The sequence below is a fragment of the Cyprinodon variegatus genome, unplaced genomic scaffold (genome assembly GCF_000732505.1).
Source record: "Cyprinodon variegatus isolate N-32 unplaced genomic scaffold, C_variegatus-1.0 Scaffold264, whole genome shotgun sequence".
Classification (NCBI taxonomy): domain Eukaryota; kingdom Metazoa; phylum Chordata; class Actinopteri; order Cyprinodontiformes; family Cyprinodontidae; genus Cyprinodon; species Cyprinodon variegatus.
The window spans coordinates 340,322-356,545 of NW_015150717.1; the positions used below are offsets into that span (position 1 = coordinate 340,322).

Below are 16,224 nucleotides of genomic sequence, written 5' to 3' on the forward strand. Positions count from 1 at the left end.
GACATGTCGAGTTTAATCTCGTCATGGCAAAAATATTTTTTCTCTTCATGTGTGGCCCTAATACTACGTCGTACCAAACACCGCCCCTGATGGACACAATGAAACAAAACTAACGGATCCGATCCTCACCTGTCCCATCCTGCCTGGCCTAATCCTCCTGTAGCCCCTGAGTCTTGAACCAGATGAAGGGTTGCTCGGTGTGATCAGACTTCCGAACCAGAGCAGCAGCAGAAGAGTCAGGCTGAGCAAGCAGACCCACCGTCTAAACTTCTGCTTCGGTCGCAAATTGAGCAGCAGCTTATGGATAAAAGCGGCTTCTCTTGTCCTGGATCCAACTGAGCTCATGTCGCGACTGCAACTGAATTATTCTGTAGCCGGAGCATTTGGAAAATACGCGCACCACACTACCAGACAGCTCAGATTTGGAATAACTTTAAGAATGGAATAATACATCTTCGAAATATTGGGATTAGATGTTATAACAACAAGATATCTTTTTGCCTGTGAAAAATCAGCTGTTGTTCGCCATAACTTCTAATTTTATCAACAGATCCATTAGCGGTTTCCATCCGCTGTCCCTGCTTGCCCGACAACTTTACGCAGCCTGCTTCAGGTTCAGGTTCAGGCTCGTTTGGGAATCAACGAATCCAGAATTTATTTTCATAATAAAAGTATCAAATAAAAAAAGTGAGTAGATATTTAGCATATTTTTAAAAATGATATTTGGTTACATATTGTTTATCTATATATGCTTGCTAAATCCTTCAAAAATCTTGATTTGCAATGAATGATACTTGCTGTGTTTTCTTCAGAAAGAAAATATGCTTTTATTCTGAAGTATGATTAGCTAAACCGGAAACCAATGCTTAATGACGTTTTGTTATGCCTCTATCGTATGGGCTTTTAAGGACTGTTGGTGAATGTGACTTTTTTTAATGCTACTAACGTTCACCTGTAGCTCTTTGGCGGGTCTTTAATTTTGTTATTTCAAAATTAGTATTGGGCGCCCTCTAGCAGTTATAATGCTGCTGTTAGAGTGTAGTTTTTTTTAATAGGTATTTTATTAATTACTTTATGACGCGTTTTTGTTGGTATCGCTATTACTACTGACGTATAATAAATTTGGATGCATTTGGACAAAATACTTTTTTCTATTTTTAATCATTGAGTAAATAAACACGTGAAACCCTTATATATATGTAGATATTGATAAAATTATAGCTACAAATAAATTAGTTGTAATTTTATAAACAGAATAAAAACACTTGTGGATATCGAACGATAATTTTCCGCCTTGCTTGTATCGGGGTGGACATCTACGTACATCTGGCACCTGTCAGTTGATTGGATATTGTTACACTAGATCCGCCCCTTTTCCCCAAAGTTCCCATTCTATTGGTTGAGGAAAAACGTCACACGTGTTTTCTCTTTCTATTGGTCAATTAGCTTGTCAACTACCTTAAGTTCCACCCTATACTAAATGCTGCTGCTTTCTCCTGCGGTGACACAGGGATGCCCTTCTCTCACGTCTTGAATACTCATGGTATGTTGGTGTCGTGAGGGATTATCTTATTAGGTGTTAGCGCTACTGTACTTAAAGCTTCAACCGGAGCCTGTGACGTATCATTTCAGTGCTCCACAGACTGACATCCGCTGATGCTCTGTGGGGATCTGACGATGCCCAAGGCCAGCTATATGAGCTAGCTATCGTTAGCACGCTTGACAGTTGATGTTTGATTTTTAGCATGGCTTCATGATAAGATTTTATACTGTAATTCATGTACAAATTCCTTGGAGATTTACAGTATTACTTTCTGGACTAAAATTATTTAACTCTTTAATTGAAGTAACGCTTTTTAATTTGAAAACTGTTTGCCGTTCGGTTAAAATGATCAGTTTTTAAAATAAGCCTAAAATCCATTAGCTTACAACTAGCTCCTGATTAATAACTGTGGAATATCGCAGTTTTCAATCTAAAGTTGATCTAATAATTGATCCAAGCTGGATTTCCTGTGATTAAACAGTATTTTTGCTGTTTGCCACAAACGAAAACATAAAGATATTCAAGTAAAGGTTGCATGTTTGTAACTCCATAAAAATCACAATAATCAATAAGCTAAAACCTTTATTGACACAATACACGTGACAATTTCTCTTTTACAAAAGTTAGATCAACCAAATCAAGTTGGTTGGCATCTGCCCATGCCTGTTAGATTTTATGAGCACTATTTTGATCAAATATCAAAGAATTTAAGTAATCCTGTCATGCCCTTGAGTGAAGCATTTCTATCAATCTATCAATCTAATGTTAAGAAGTGTCTCTCATTGGTACAGGTGTGGATGACGGCAGAAAGTTCATCGGTGAGCTGAGTGTTGGCTCGTCTGAGGGCAGAAAGAAAATCCTAATTTTGGGTGAATGTAAGGAAGTGTTGACATGTCGCTGAAACGACCAGAGGGGATGTCTCTCGCCCAGGCTTTGGCCATGACTGTAGCAGAGATACCAGTCTTTCTTTATTCAACATTTGGACAGGTAAAAGTCATTGGAAAAGTTCTTAAACCTCTTGTACTTTGTTCATATTTTGGAGTGCTTCCCCTGTTGCTGCATTGCACAGATGATCCTCTTTCCATTTTGAGTAATTGAGCGGTGCCATGATAGACGTTTAAAGTTGACTTAGAGGTTTTATTATATAACTGTGTTCCTTGTTTCTATAATGATGCTGCTTGTTAATCAAATCTCTTTAACTTCTTTAGCGTGCAGACCTTTAGCATAGATCTTTATTGATGCTGAGAAAAGTCAGATTTTCTTGCTGAAGGCGATTGGCTTTTAATTCAATTTATAGAGATCAAAGTTATCAATGTATCCATGCAATGCATTTCAATTGAAACTAAGTGACATCTTTTTTCAGTCTATATTTTCTCAGCTAAAGCTCTCCCCGAGCCTGAAGAAGGTGCTGTTTGCCACAGCTCTGGGAAGCGTGGCTCTGGCTCTGACTGCTCACCAGCTGAAAAGAAGAGGCAGGAAAAGGAAACAGGCAGTCCAAGCAAAGGAGGGCCAGAAGACCGTGGGAATACCCGATGCTCTGCTGAAAACCGGAAGACCTTCATCTTTAAAGAGAGGTTAGTGGAACCATTATTTTTTTTAAAGTTTCCACATTTTTTACTTGTTGTTGGAGATGTCTTTCAAGGTCTCTTACATCCTGTTTGCGACAGGTCCGATTACCAGCCGGCAGGTGATGAGCCCCAGCTCTCGGAGCAATGACACTATGAGTGGAATTTCCTCCCTGGCTCCCAGTAAACACTCCAGTTCGTCACACAGCTTGGCATCTGTTAGTTTCATACGTCAACATTTTTCTATAGTTGTTTTTTTTTTTTTTCCTTTTTCTTTTTTTTTTTAATCCTCTGTTCACTTGGGTATTTCATGTTCTATCTCTGTGTGTTCTTTCTTGACACAGACAAGAGTTCCAAACTCTCCTAATCAGTCTGCTAATCCCTCCACCCCATTGGAGGCAGAGCGTGTGGTGGAAGAATCTGGAGCAGTGGAGGATGCAAATGCAGAGAACCTGTATTTAATGGGTGCGTTTTGATGACTGGATAAATACTCAAATCAGGCTAACTCTATTCTTTGCAAAACAATCTGCAGAAACTTATTCTGTTAAAAGAATAAAGCACATATGCAAAAGGAAACTGAACAGATTTAAATGCTAGAGCGGAATTTAATGCATGTAGAGGTTTTACTCTAACAAGATGCAAATGATGGGCAAATCCAAACAAATTATCAAAGGAGATATCAGAATGATTCATTCATCTTTTATCTGCAGCACAGCTCCACCCTAAGCTTTTGATTACCACCTTATCTCGAATATTATTGGAAGAGAGCAAAGTTAACTTTCCAAGTTATACAATAAGACCAACAAAAGCCCTCCCCAACACAATTTGTACCTTTTATTAAGCACTTTATGATTGTAATTTTCTTTTCCGAACTTTGCAGTTCATGGAAGGTTTACATGCTGGTCTATTTTACAGAGATACTGACTAATAAATACATAGTTTAATGATGATGTTAATTTTATAAAGGAACCCCTTCCTTTACCACATGCTTCATGGTAAAACGGTTTCATCATTTGTTTCTAGGGATGGAGCTGTTTGATGAAGCTCTACGAAAATGGGAACAAGCCCTAAGTATTCGTCATCACGGGGATTCGACTTCTAGTAACAACAGCCTTGCTTTGCAGGGGGCAGCGTTCAGAGATGAACCCACGGTACTTCTTCTGACTTTTTTAAATTAGTTGTATCTGTGGATTCTTGTATTTCTATTTTGCATTGTTGAGTGAAGCGCTGTCAGATTTATACCCAAATCCATGTTGTATAAAACTGAATGCATCTAGATGTATGGCATGAGTTTCCAATAATACTCAAAAAAGCTTTTTTCCCATTTGCTTCTAGAATGAGTCCCGTAATAAAGTGTTTGCTGAGAAGTTGGAGACTCTCTTGCACAGGGCGTACCACTTACAGGAGGATTTCGGCAGCAGCATCCCAGCTGACAGCGTGCTTGCAGACTTCGGTAAGGATCAACTTTGGGATGTATTTTTAGAAACTGCCAGAGACATAAGTGTTTTCAGATGTTCTATAAAGATCAGGAACTGAAAACATAACTGCTGGTTTCATTCTCTATCATATAGTTTGTTTTCTTTGTCTCTTCAGAGAGCGAAGGGACTCTAATATTGCCTCAGATAGAGAGATTCCACCCGCTGCAAGATGAAGATGCGACTACAGTTACGTCTGATGACTCCTTTTTCTCGGCTGCAGAGGTGAGCTCGCCCCCATGAGTGAAAGTCATCAGTCTGTCACCTTGCCTGATCTTTATCAATTAAATTGCATAAATACACCAAGATCTGCTTATGTTTTATTTTAAGAAAACCAACAATCTGTAGAAGGCAAATTGGCAAAAATATGTATTATTATTACGGTATTGCTTTAAAAAAGTTATTTTACTTTTTTTCTACATGCATTGTGTATCCTCATTAAGAAATGCCTACATGTTCCTCTTCCCTGTAGCTTGCCAAAACATTTAACTCTATCGTTGTGTTTTCCTGTGCAGCTGTTTGAAAGCATGACTCTAGAGGATATCTACCAACCGATGAAGCCAGCAGCTCTGTATGAGGAAGCCTTGTCTCTGGTGCAGGAAGACAGGGTGAAATATAGGACCTTGAGGTAACTAGGGAGATCATATGGATCATATGTGTATTTTCATGGGTCCCCTTATTTTTTCTTTTTTTTTTTTTTTTGAATAAATCATGTAAAAATCAAGAATATTTTTTAGTTATTTGTTTAGCAATGTTGTGGTAAACTCTACAGAGAATCACTGCCATCCAACTAATAGAAGGGCGCCACAATTTCTTTAAAAAGATCACAGATCACATAAGAGAACATTTTTAATTGTGTTTTTTTTGGGGTTACTGTTGTGCATCAAATATCATGTATTGGTTGTCTTGCAAATGTTTTTAACGATTAGTATTTGAGGCTTTAACATTCACATGCTTTGTTTTTCACCAGGACTGAATTACTTGAATGCTACAGTGACCAGGATTTCCTGGCCAAGCTTCACTGTGTGAGACAAGCATTCCAGGTCTGTTTTTATTCTCTCTCTATTGGAAACTATGTGTTTCACATATTTTGCTCACCTTTTTTTTCAGTAACCTTATCGGTTCCAGATTGATTTCTTATAGATATGTTTAATAATGTGTAATACAGCTGGCACACTTAATTGTTCTAATATAATGTGCTATTTTAATTCAACATTTTTCAAAAAAATATAAAAGGGAAAGATTAAGTTTTGAGAATCAGTCAACTTGATAAAATCATTAATTGATATCGAATGCGGTTCGCAGCCGAGTATGAAGCAGCCGGGATCAGGATCAGGGCCTCTAAGTCCAAGACCATGGTCTTTAGCAGGAAAAGGGTAGAGTGCCTTCTCCGGGTTGGGGAGGATGTACTGCCTCCAGTGAAGGAGTTTACGTATCTTGGAGTCTTTTTCACGAATGAGGGAAAGATGGAGCGGGAGATCGACAGGCAGATTGGTGCATCGTTTGCTGTGAAGCGTGCACTTTACCGGTCTGTTGTGGTCAAGAGAGCTAAACCAAAAAGCAAAGCTCTCGAATTACCTCTCGATCTACTGTCCTACCCTCCTCTGTAGTCATGAGCTTTTGATCATGACCGAAATAATTGAAATCTCTGATACAAGCAGCTAAAATGAGTTTTCTCCGTAGTGTGTCTGGGCTCTCCCTTAGAGATAGGGTGAGGAGCTCAGTCATCTGGGGAGGACCCAGAGTAGAGCCGCTGCTCCTCCACATCGAGAGGAGCCAGTTGAGATGACTCTGGCATCTGGTTAGGATGCCTCCTGCATACCTCCCTAGTGAGATGTTCCAGACACGTCCCATCAAGGGGAGACCAAGAGGCAGACCCAGGACACGCTGGAGGGACTATGTTTCTCGGCTGGCCTGGGAACACCTTGGGACTCCCCTGTGGGAAGCTGGCCCAAGTGGCTGGGGAGAGGGACGTCTGTGCCTCCCTACTGAAGCTGCTACCCCCGCAACCCGACACCGGATAAGCGGAAGAAAATGGATGGATGGAATATTGAATGCTGTTAAAATTTGAGATTACCTCAACAAAGTAGTAGTTGGAGTAGGTCTGTCAGCTATACAACATTTACCTGAATTTGACTCCCAACATGATTTCCATTCATCTGAATTTAGCACAAGGCTTTTTTTTTTCTGTGACTTTTTCACATCATGATCACAGAATTTAACAGCTTTTGTTTGGATTTTATAGAAAAAGTGCATTGTGAAGTAAAAGGAAAATATATCAATTTTTTCCAGCACTATTTGTACCAAATATCTGAAGAGTGTGGTTACCATATTTGTTTTACCCCCTCTACTCTGACATCCCTAAATAATCGAGGTTTAGCCAGTTGTGCCACTCATGATCAAGCAGCAGCATAAAGCAAAGGAACACAGGGAGACCTTTTGTCCTACAAGCATCATGCTATGGTGATCAGCTGAGTTGTGGACTCGGAGAGCATCTAGGTTAACACAGATAAGTTCTATGTAGACTTCAGGCTAGGGAAAAGTTTCATTTTACACCTGGATGAGGGCAGTAGCCATAAGTGCAAAGCATGAATGCTCCATTTTGCTCTTGTCATTTTTAGGAGGTTTTTTGAGGTTTGTGGTTGTAACATGATAAACTAATAAAAATATCAAGTGCTCGGAAAATTTTAGTTAGCAGCTTTAACTCTGTGACAAAGACTCTTTTAGAAACATTAGTGGCAGTACGCATTATATTTGAATTGGAAAACTGACACCTTAAATGAATGAATGTATAGATATTTTCTGCCATTTCAGTGTGAATTGATTGCTGTCATATTTTATTTTATTTTTCCAGGTGTTATTATTGGATGAAACTCACCGCACATTTTTTATGGAGACAGGGAAACAGATGGTTGCTGGGCTAATGGTTAAGGCCAGTAAGGTATAAGTGATTAAATTAACTTCATTTAACTCTTTGCTTCATTTCTTTTTTTTTTTTTAAAGATGAAAATCTTTCTTTCTTAATGTAAATTAGAGTCCCAAAGGCTTTCTAGAAAGCTATGAAGACATGCTGCTCTACACCCAGAGAGAGGAAACGTGGCCCATTACGAAAATGGAGCTGGAGGGTCGAGGGGTGAGTTTTCACGTCTCGTGAAATGCGTTAATAGTGCTGCATAAGCTCACAGGTGAAGTATGTTTGAATGAAACATAAATGGAATCTTTCTGCGGTTGCTGCAGGTGGTGTGTATGAACTTCTTTGATGTTGTTCTGGACTTCATCCTGATGGATGCATTCGAGGACCTTGAGAGCCCCCCCTCCTCTGTGTTAGCTGTTCTAAGGAACCGCTGGCTGTCTGACAGTTTTAAAGAGACCGTTAGTTCCCACACACACATCTGAAGTTCCCCTTACTGCCACTTTGAGTGTTTTGAGATTGTCTCTAAAAAACACGTCTCTTTTCCTGGCAGGCTCTGGCGACCGCTTGTTGGTCGGTGTTGAAAGCTAAAAGGCGTCTTCTCATGGTAAGCCAATCAGACTAAGCTTTTTACTGCTTTTTTAAAAATTATTATAGATTTTTGTTATATATTCTGAATCCTTGTCCTAACTCCCTTTCATAGGTACCTGATGGATTTATTGCCCACTTTTATGCCATATCAGAACACGTGAGCCCGGTTTTAGCTTTTGGGTTTTTGGGACCAAGGCAGCATCTGAGTGAAGTTTGCACAATTTTCAAGGTGAGGCAACAGCATGCAAAAACTAATATATAAAAAGTGTATCACATTTAGAAAAGTATGTTTCCGAATTAAATGCTGGTTTATTCGTTGGAAAATTCTTTTAAACAAAAAAGATTGTTCTATTTTCCCCCACAATAATCTTTTTCTTAATTATTTAGGACACACTTGCTGTTTAAAAACAATTCAGACTTACTGAACTATTCAGGTTTTTTGCTCTGTTTAAAGCTTTCAATAAGTTAATAACTAAACTGTAAAAGTTTCTTTCTTTATGCATGAGTTTCAGAGCAGGAATAACATCCTCCCAGTTACTAATTTTAAATACACATACCTGTTGCGCAAAAAAATCTCACCTATCATCATAACTCTTTAAGAATTTTTCTGATTTCTACTTATCTACAGGTTTTAGGCTATATTATTATTTTTATTATGATTATTATCATTTATTTTTTTTCTATTTTTATAAACCTCTCTTTTGAATTTATTTTCATCTGTGCCAATGTGGAATCCCTTGTTTTTAGAATTCTTGCCTATATATATTTTAAATTATGAAAACATTTCTAAAACAAAACAGCACTAATAATTGACTAAAATGTCTAATAACAAAACAAAAAAAAAAAGTTTAAGGACTTCAAAAATGTACAGGGAGAGAAAATATATAATAAGTAGTGATGGGTCCAGCAACACAGAAGCATTGACGCATGTGTCGAGCTCTGACAGGAAAACCCTTTCGGTGCGCGTATCGTTTCCAGAGAGTCATGTGACCAATAAGGAGATGTTTTGAACTGACTGATGCATTAAACAGTGTGTATAAGTGCATCTGTCAACATATCTGCCAAAAAATCTCTTGATCTTTTTTGATTTAACATCAAATTGATTAAAAAAAATATGGAGCAGCCTCAAGGCACATTTGGTTTTAATAATCTTGTTTGTTTTGTCATCACTCAACTTGCCTGAACTCAAACTGATCTCAAATTGACTCTTAGTTTGCTGATGTATAAATTGTAGTCCATAAACATCCTTATTCATGTGTTCACTTCAGTGTTCCTGTTATATGTTCACATTTATGGATTGCATCTAAAAATGTCAAACATATTTTCGATTTAAACAAAGATATGGAATAATACATTAAACAATGGCTAAAATCAAATTATAGGTCATCACATCAGTGTCAGTTTAGTCTGTCAAAGAGGCTGCCTGTAGTGATTTTAAATATCCAGCAGGTGTCAGTATTCAGTGAGACAGTATCAGTGGAGTTTGCCAATGTGTCAAAAAGCTTCATGAACTCATCACTAGTAATAAGTTCATATGAGTTAATTAGATACAGTAATGTCTATATATCAAAACAAAAAAAGCAATCATGGAAATTGAATATAAATAAAGCTTGATGATTGTCTCTTTAGAAGAGAATTTTAATCACTCATAATAACTCCCCTGATTATGGGGAGTTGTGGCCTAGTGGTAAGTGCATAGAGCTATTCTCAAAATATCTGCTGTAGAGCATCAAACTTAGCACTGATAAAACACTAACCTTCTTAAACCCTTTCATTTTTACCGAAATAATTTTCTTTTTCCAGGGATGTGTAATTTCCTTTTTTTCTCTTAAGTGCCGTGCAACCTTTAACCTCTTACACCCTCAGGGGGTATAAATAAATTTCTGCCTGACAAAAACACACAAACGTAAATCACTTATAGCCTCACAGCTATTAGATTTAAGAAGAAACTTTTGGTACGTCTGTAAAGGTAAGATGTCATAGAATGGTTTTCTGGTGTCAGCACCATTGTAGCTTTGACCCTGCCTGAAATATTAGGGACAAAATACAAAATATTTTGCATTTTTTGAACCTCGCCAACATTTTCTTTGAAATAAACATTGCAAAACACTACCAAAATATTATTTATAGCACAAAAAAGTAGTACAGACTTTTAAATCTAAATGTTGTGTAAAAATATACCAAAATTGGACTCAATCAGATGAATCATATTTATTTTAGAATGGTATTAGTGAGAAATTTCTTAGGCGGAGAGGCCATTTTGGCACATTTATCCAAAAATGTCACCAAACTGTGCCAAATGTGTTTTTTTACATCAATACTGGGGGTTTGTTAAAATTACGAGGTCACGTGGCAGCTGGACTCACCGGTGGGTCCGTCGGGTTCTAGGGGTTAAACAGTTCCAGCTATGTTTTTCTAAGACAGAAAAACTGATTATATTTAAGCATCAATTAAGTTGGGGCCTGTTTACCAGTAAAATGACCAAAAAAACTAAAAACATTGTTGTACCAATATTTCTTGAATGGATTAGGTACAAAAAGCTGTAAGATCAAAATGCTGTGTTGATTGATCTTCAGTCAACATTCCCTAAAACTATCCAATTCCTGTGGATATTTGTTCATAGATCCCGATTGGAGGCAGTTTGTATCAGTTTCTGTTGAATAGTCTAAAATGTCACTTTGTTTTACCCAATGCAAATTGTCTCCTTTTGTGAAGGCCATTTGCCTACTTCACAATCATGGCAGTTGCAGGCTAGCTTCACTAAACATAAATCCAGTTTAAATGTTCTTGGGGTTATTTTAAATGTATATTCTAGGAGGTTTCGTTACTAAAGGTAAGATATTATCTGTTTACTAATTCCATAGAAGAACTTCTACTTAAAAACAAGTAGAGTGACTGAGGCAGTGAGGTTGCAGTTTGCCATTTCTACCACTAGATGTCATGAAATCCTCTAAGCTAAATGCTTCTCAGATTAACTGCTTCACAACATTTCAGTTTGATTTCAGTGAAAGCCTAAAAAATCTAAAGTAAGACTTAAAAATGTTTCTACCATGAATGAAGCATGTGATCCAGGGATTGAATCTATAAGTTCCCTCTTGCATCTCATTCCAAGCTATAGGATATTATTGGAAGGTTGTTTTTTTTTACTCATGTTATAAAGCCTTCATGTAATTTTCCTTCTCTCCATCTGCAGCAACAAATAGTGCAATACCTTAAGGATATGTTTGACCACGATAAGGTCCGCTTCACTTCTGATCAGAGTTTGGCTGAGGACATCCTGAAGCTTTCTCACCGCAGAAGTGAGATCCTGCTGGGATATCTGGGGATCAACAGTCTATTGGAGCTGAATGGTGCCATGCCTAGAGACTCTGAGGGCTCCTACGGAGCCACCAAACTATCATGAAGGGCTTTATTGAAGAATTTCTGAGGCTCCGAACCCTTCTTCTGTGATCCACTGAGAACCAGCATTATCCAGCCATTTGTCCATCCTTTTCTCCATCTGTGCTCTTAATCACAACAAGGTATCATGGGATTTATTTTACCAGATCTCCTTATTCCTGCTAATGAGGGAGACCATTTGAATCCCGAATTCCCCTTGTCCCCTTTGTTGCTGCTTTGCTGCGTATCCACAATGATGACTCTAATCAAATTATCACAGACGTGTGAGGACTTGTTTCTGCCTCTTCCTGGGGGGGTTAGATACTTGGTAAAACAACAGCTGACAAACACTTCCAACACAACAGGACTTTGCCTTTTTAGTTAGCCAGACGAACAGATTTTCATCTGTGGATTTGGATGAAATATTTACTATGATGTGTAAAGCGATGAAGTGCTTTTTGTCTTTCATGTGAAAAAGTTAAATGTAACTTTTTAGTTGTGTCTTTGCTGCTTACAGCTCCTAAAATCAGTTAAATGGCCCTAAATTCTCCTTACTTCCAGGCGTCCAGGTTTTCCATCTTCCAGGATAACATGGAGGCATGAAACTTGAGTTTAAACACATTAACAGATCATGTAAAACTGGTATTTGGGGTCAAATATTTTTGTTTCTCTAGATTGCAATTATTCTGTTAGAAATTGATAAGATAGAGGAAAAACACAGGACAAAAGATCCAAATCAAAGGGAGAGGGTTTCTGAAACTGTTAGGACAAATCATGCCACATTGTTGCAATAAATATCTTATTGAATTAAATGACTAATATTTGACCCTTACTTGCATAATCTGTTGAGTTTTAAGTTGCTAGTGAGCCTTCTGTTAAACTAATAAGACTCACTTCATATTTTTATTTCTATACTGTAGCTGTACTTTTTGTTTTGTTTTTGTCGTTTCTAATTAAGATAAAACCTTCCCTCTTTAAAATGAGATACTTTGTAGTGATGACGGGTGATATCACACAAGGCACCTAATCAGAGTTATTTTGGGCTTCGCTATTTGTTTCTTTCCATTTGGTTTAGTTAAATTTCCTGTTCAGATGTGTTTGCTTAGATCATTTACATCCTCAGCAAAAAAACAAACAAAAAGGTTTAAGCCATTTTTGGCAGGAGACTGTCAACATTTCAGAAAAATACAGGTATATACTTTCATGTTCTTAAATGAAAGTAAGTGTTCATGTCTCAGCTATGTGTGATGATCATAGTCACTCTGCTTTAGCTCCTTCATTCGTGACACTATCAACCTTGCTTTGAGTTCAGCAGAGTTGACATTAGCCAAGTTTCACAAAGTTGAAATGCAACTTTAATATGTAATGAAATATGTCAAAGTTGTTGGCTTTCCTTACCATACCCAGAGCATCAGCTCAGTTTTAAAGACAAACAGAAACCAGAGTTGGCAGTTTTCTTTAGTCTGCTTTAAAGAAACGTTGCTCTGTGTGAGATCCTGCAGCGGAACTCCATGCTGGTTATTATCGTCAAGTGCTCATTTTGGTATCTAAATCTTTTTTGTGCATCTTAAATTTTTTTTTTTTGTGTGATATTTTTTTTTTTTTTTACTGCTGAATGAAATCGTAAATATATGGAGATAAAAGAAGTGTCAAAATGATAAATAATACCACCAAGTATTGCCAAGTATGCTTTTTCAATTCTAAATTTGATGAGCTAAACATGAAGGATCTCAGTTTATTCTCTTTATTAGCTACATTATTGGTTGCAGTAATCAACCGGACCAGTATAGAGAGTGTTTGCATGGATTATTTGAAGTATAATCCCAGTCAATTAATCTGGATGCCCAGGGATTGCATAGACTGACTTACTAGTGTTCTTTTTTTATGATAGCTCATATAATCCCATTTATCATATAAATCTCCTTAGAAATTCAAAACTAGCTAAAGAAATCTCTTTGACTTCCCCCAAATTTAAACTGAAACAGCTCCAACTAATAGTTTTATGAATGATCCTGGTGTCATGGCGGCTTGCGGCGAGGTACAGAACTTTACATTACCTAAGTGCACTGATAAAAACCTTTAGTTTTTCTCTGTAAGATGTTTTTTGGGTTGCAGAACCCCTGACGGGGCAAAAAGATGCCAAACTAAATGTACCTGTCTTGTGTAATCCTATGGAAAGCATTCCCATTATAAAGACATTTTAATTTTAGTTCAGATATTCACTTGGTTCTTTAAATTTCTTATTTGTATCAGATCAGATCAGCATCTTTTTTTACATTAATACATATTAATAAATGTTTGTGAAAATGACTCGACGGTCTGTATTGTTGGATTTATTGGATGATTGAGCCAAAGCTGTGAATAGGCAGGGCAGTTCTACGGGACATGATTTGGTCTGCAGCTTTGTGTTTCTGATTTGCACTTTAGCAAATTTTATTTTAATAATCTGTGTCAGAGTACACATATACAAATTGTCAGATTATTTATTGCAACATGTGACTGTTGCATGTATAAAACTGAACATATAACTGCTGTAAAATCTAAAAACTGTTGTAAAGAAAACTTTATTATGAGAATAGTTTGTTCAATCACAGGGTTTTGTTTAAGTGTCCATCTCTAGAACTTCTTTTACTTTCTTAGTGTGTGTGAATTGATCTGACATCAGATTGTTTCTGTCCTGTATGCATTGTAAAGTTTTTTTGTTCTTCCTAGACTCAACCTGATTTTGATCCTTTATAATTAAAAGTTATAATTAGATATGGTCTTAAAAAAACAACCTGTATGAATTAGTACAATTTAAGCATGGACCTAAATTGCAGTGATATTTAGATGATTAAAGGTTTTCAAAAAGGCCACAAATGTTGATTATCTTTTTCTGCTGTAATACTGTCAGCCACATTACAAGTGTCCTACTCATGTCTTTTTTCCCCCCTTTATATTTTAATAATGCACTTTGTCAAATGATTTACATCCTCCATAATAAATCTTATTTTTTGTTATTAAAGCTGTCTTCATTTTATTTAGTCTTTTTTTTAACGGTTTGGCTGTACTTCTGTTCAACCTGAATTCAACACTTACTGACTGGCCTTTGCATTTAGGAAGAATTGTGGGATTAAAGTTTAATGTTTTAATACATTTGGATGGTGATCAGTGCCCAGAAGATTTTAGCTAAATTGTCTGGGTTGTGTGAATGTATATTTACTCTGTTTGTCCCTTAATAATCAGCTTTCACAATCGAATTCTGAAGCTTAATGTTGAGCAGCTTTGATTCAGATGCTAGTTTTAGCATCATTTTGAATGATTTCACATTTGAGCCCAAACTTGTATTTACATGTTCCCCCTTATAGACGTTTTAGAGTAAATTCTGAGCTCTTAATACTTTTTCTTAAGGATTTTATTAAAAAGACCATCTTTTTATTAGATGACTGTGATGTAAATGCTGTAAATATGTTGAAACAGGTTACCATTCTTTACTAGGTTTTTCTTAACAGTATGTTAAACTAGTATAGGAAGAGAAAAATTAAAGATTTGTTTGTTTGCAATAAAAAAATTCAAGATAAGTTTCTGAAAGGCAAAGATTACAATTATAAAAAGACCTTTTGTCAAAATCTCTTAACTATCCCAAACAAGTCTTTCATAATTAACTTAATAGGTAATGAGGGTGAAGTTCTTTGCCCAAGGACACAACTGTGACGGATGAGTTTGGATTCAGACCAGCAACCCTGGTTTGTACTGAATCACCTTTAAAATGGGAAAAAGAAACAGAAAAGCAACTTGACAACTCATATTGGTTTACTAAAATGTTTTTTTGAGTCCTTGAAAAGTAGACGACTTTTATCAGCTTGCTTGGAAACAGAGACTCTGGAACATATGTATCGAAAACGTATCATTCTCTCTGGTTTCTGCTTAACTTTTTGACATTTACTGGCATTTTATTTCTGTTTGCTCTTATTGCTTTAAGTAGCTATAAATATAAGATTTCAGAAAACTTTCCCTTTCTTTTATCAGTTATTAAGATTATTAATTTTCCCTCCCATAAAGTGTGAAGATTTTGTAGGGATTTTTTTATCAGGCTGCATTTTTTCTGAACGCCTCTGTATGTTAGTATCAGAATCACATGCTCTCTGTATCAGTGCAGCATTCTTATCTCTTTCTGTTTCTTATTTCCTTTTTGTATCCATCTGTTGATTTGTGCTCTATTGTGTTCTTTATGCTTGAGCCTCAAATGTAAAAAAAAAAAAAAAAAAAAAAAAAAAAAATCAAATAAAAGCTCAGTGTGACTGAAACTAACTTGATATTTTCAGGCTTTGGAGTGGATAGCCATTTTCCTTCCAGGTGATGTTTATCCCCTTTAAGACAATCATATTTTATTATTTTTAGGGAAGGTATTCTGATTTTGTTAGGATATTTGAGAGATAAGGTGATGTTTGTTTTTGCATCAGTAGTTTTTTTTGCAGTATAACTTGTTTTTTTAGGTAGTGCATTGTGTTTTTCTCTTTTCTGAGATCATTTTTCTTTTATGTTATGCAGTTTAACTTAGCTGTAAGAGTAAGAATTCTGTTCTTTTAATATTATTTGCTTACTTGCTTTGCAACTGACCCACCTTTGTTTTTTTCACTAGTGGAACAAAAAACAATATTTCTACCTTCAAAAAATATGTCCTAAAATTATTTATATTACAATGATTGAGGGCATCTAGTTGCTTAGATTATAAGTGGATTCTTATTTATTTATATGTTTGTTATAGTTTTATATATTTTT

At 36.5% G+C, this 16,224-nt stretch overlaps 2 protein-coding genes across 3 annotated transcripts in view; one reads left to right on the plus strand and one right to left on the minus strand.

The window, feature by feature from the left end:
- The window catches only part of st6galnac4 (ST6 (alpha-N-acetyl-neuraminyl-2,3-beta-galactosyl-1,3)-N-acetylgalactosaminide alpha-2,6-sialyltransferase 4), an 18,444-nt gene extending 17,837 nt beyond the window's left edge, over positions 1 to 607 (minus strand). The window contains exon 1 of one of the 2 annotated variants that reach the window (XM_015382741.1): positions 130 to 607. In XM_015382741.1, coding sequence (XP_015238227.1) covers positions 130 to 345 — 216 coding nt within the window. In that variant the 5' untranslated portion in view covers positions 346 to 607. The remainder of the gene's footprint in view (positions 1 to 129) is intronic. The other variant, XM_015382742.1, reaches the window with a different exon arrangement.
- An 861-nt stretch (positions 608 to 1,468) lies between these two features.
- Positions 1,469 to 12,121, plus strand: fam73b (family with sequence similarity 73 member B). The gene is made up of 16 exons (XM_015382738.1): positions 1,469 to 1,543; positions 2,335 to 2,530; positions 2,907 to 3,117; positions 3,211 to 3,326; positions 3,453 to 3,573; positions 4,132 to 4,259; positions 4,444 to 4,561; positions 4,702 to 4,808; positions 5,099 to 5,211; positions 5,554 to 5,626; positions 7,438 to 7,524; positions 7,618 to 7,716; positions 7,821 to 7,955; positions 8,048 to 8,101; positions 8,198 to 8,314; positions 11,279 to 12,121. Exons 2-16 carry the CDS (start codon positions 2,435 to 2,437, stop codon positions 11,486 to 11,488), a joined length of 1,785 nt encoding a protein of 594 aa, XP_015238224.1. The 5' UTR covers positions 1,469 to 1,543; positions 2,335 to 2,434; the 3' UTR covers positions 11,489 to 12,121.
- The last annotated feature ends 4,103 nt before the right edge of the window (positions 12,122 to 16,224 follow it).

Coding starts and splice junctions, on each gene's coding strand:
- fam73b (XM_015382738.1), top strand. CDS start 2,435: ATGTCGCTGAAACGACCAGAGGGGATGTCTCTCGCCCAGGCTTTGGCC. Junction 3,118..3,210: donor ACCTTCATCTTTAAAGAGAG/GTTAGTGGAACC, acceptor TGTTTGCGACAG/GTCCGATTACCAGCCGGCAG. Junction 3,327..3,452: donor CGTCACACAGCTTGGCATCT/GTTAGTTTCATA, acceptor TTCTTGACACAG/ACAAGAGTTCCAAACTCTCC.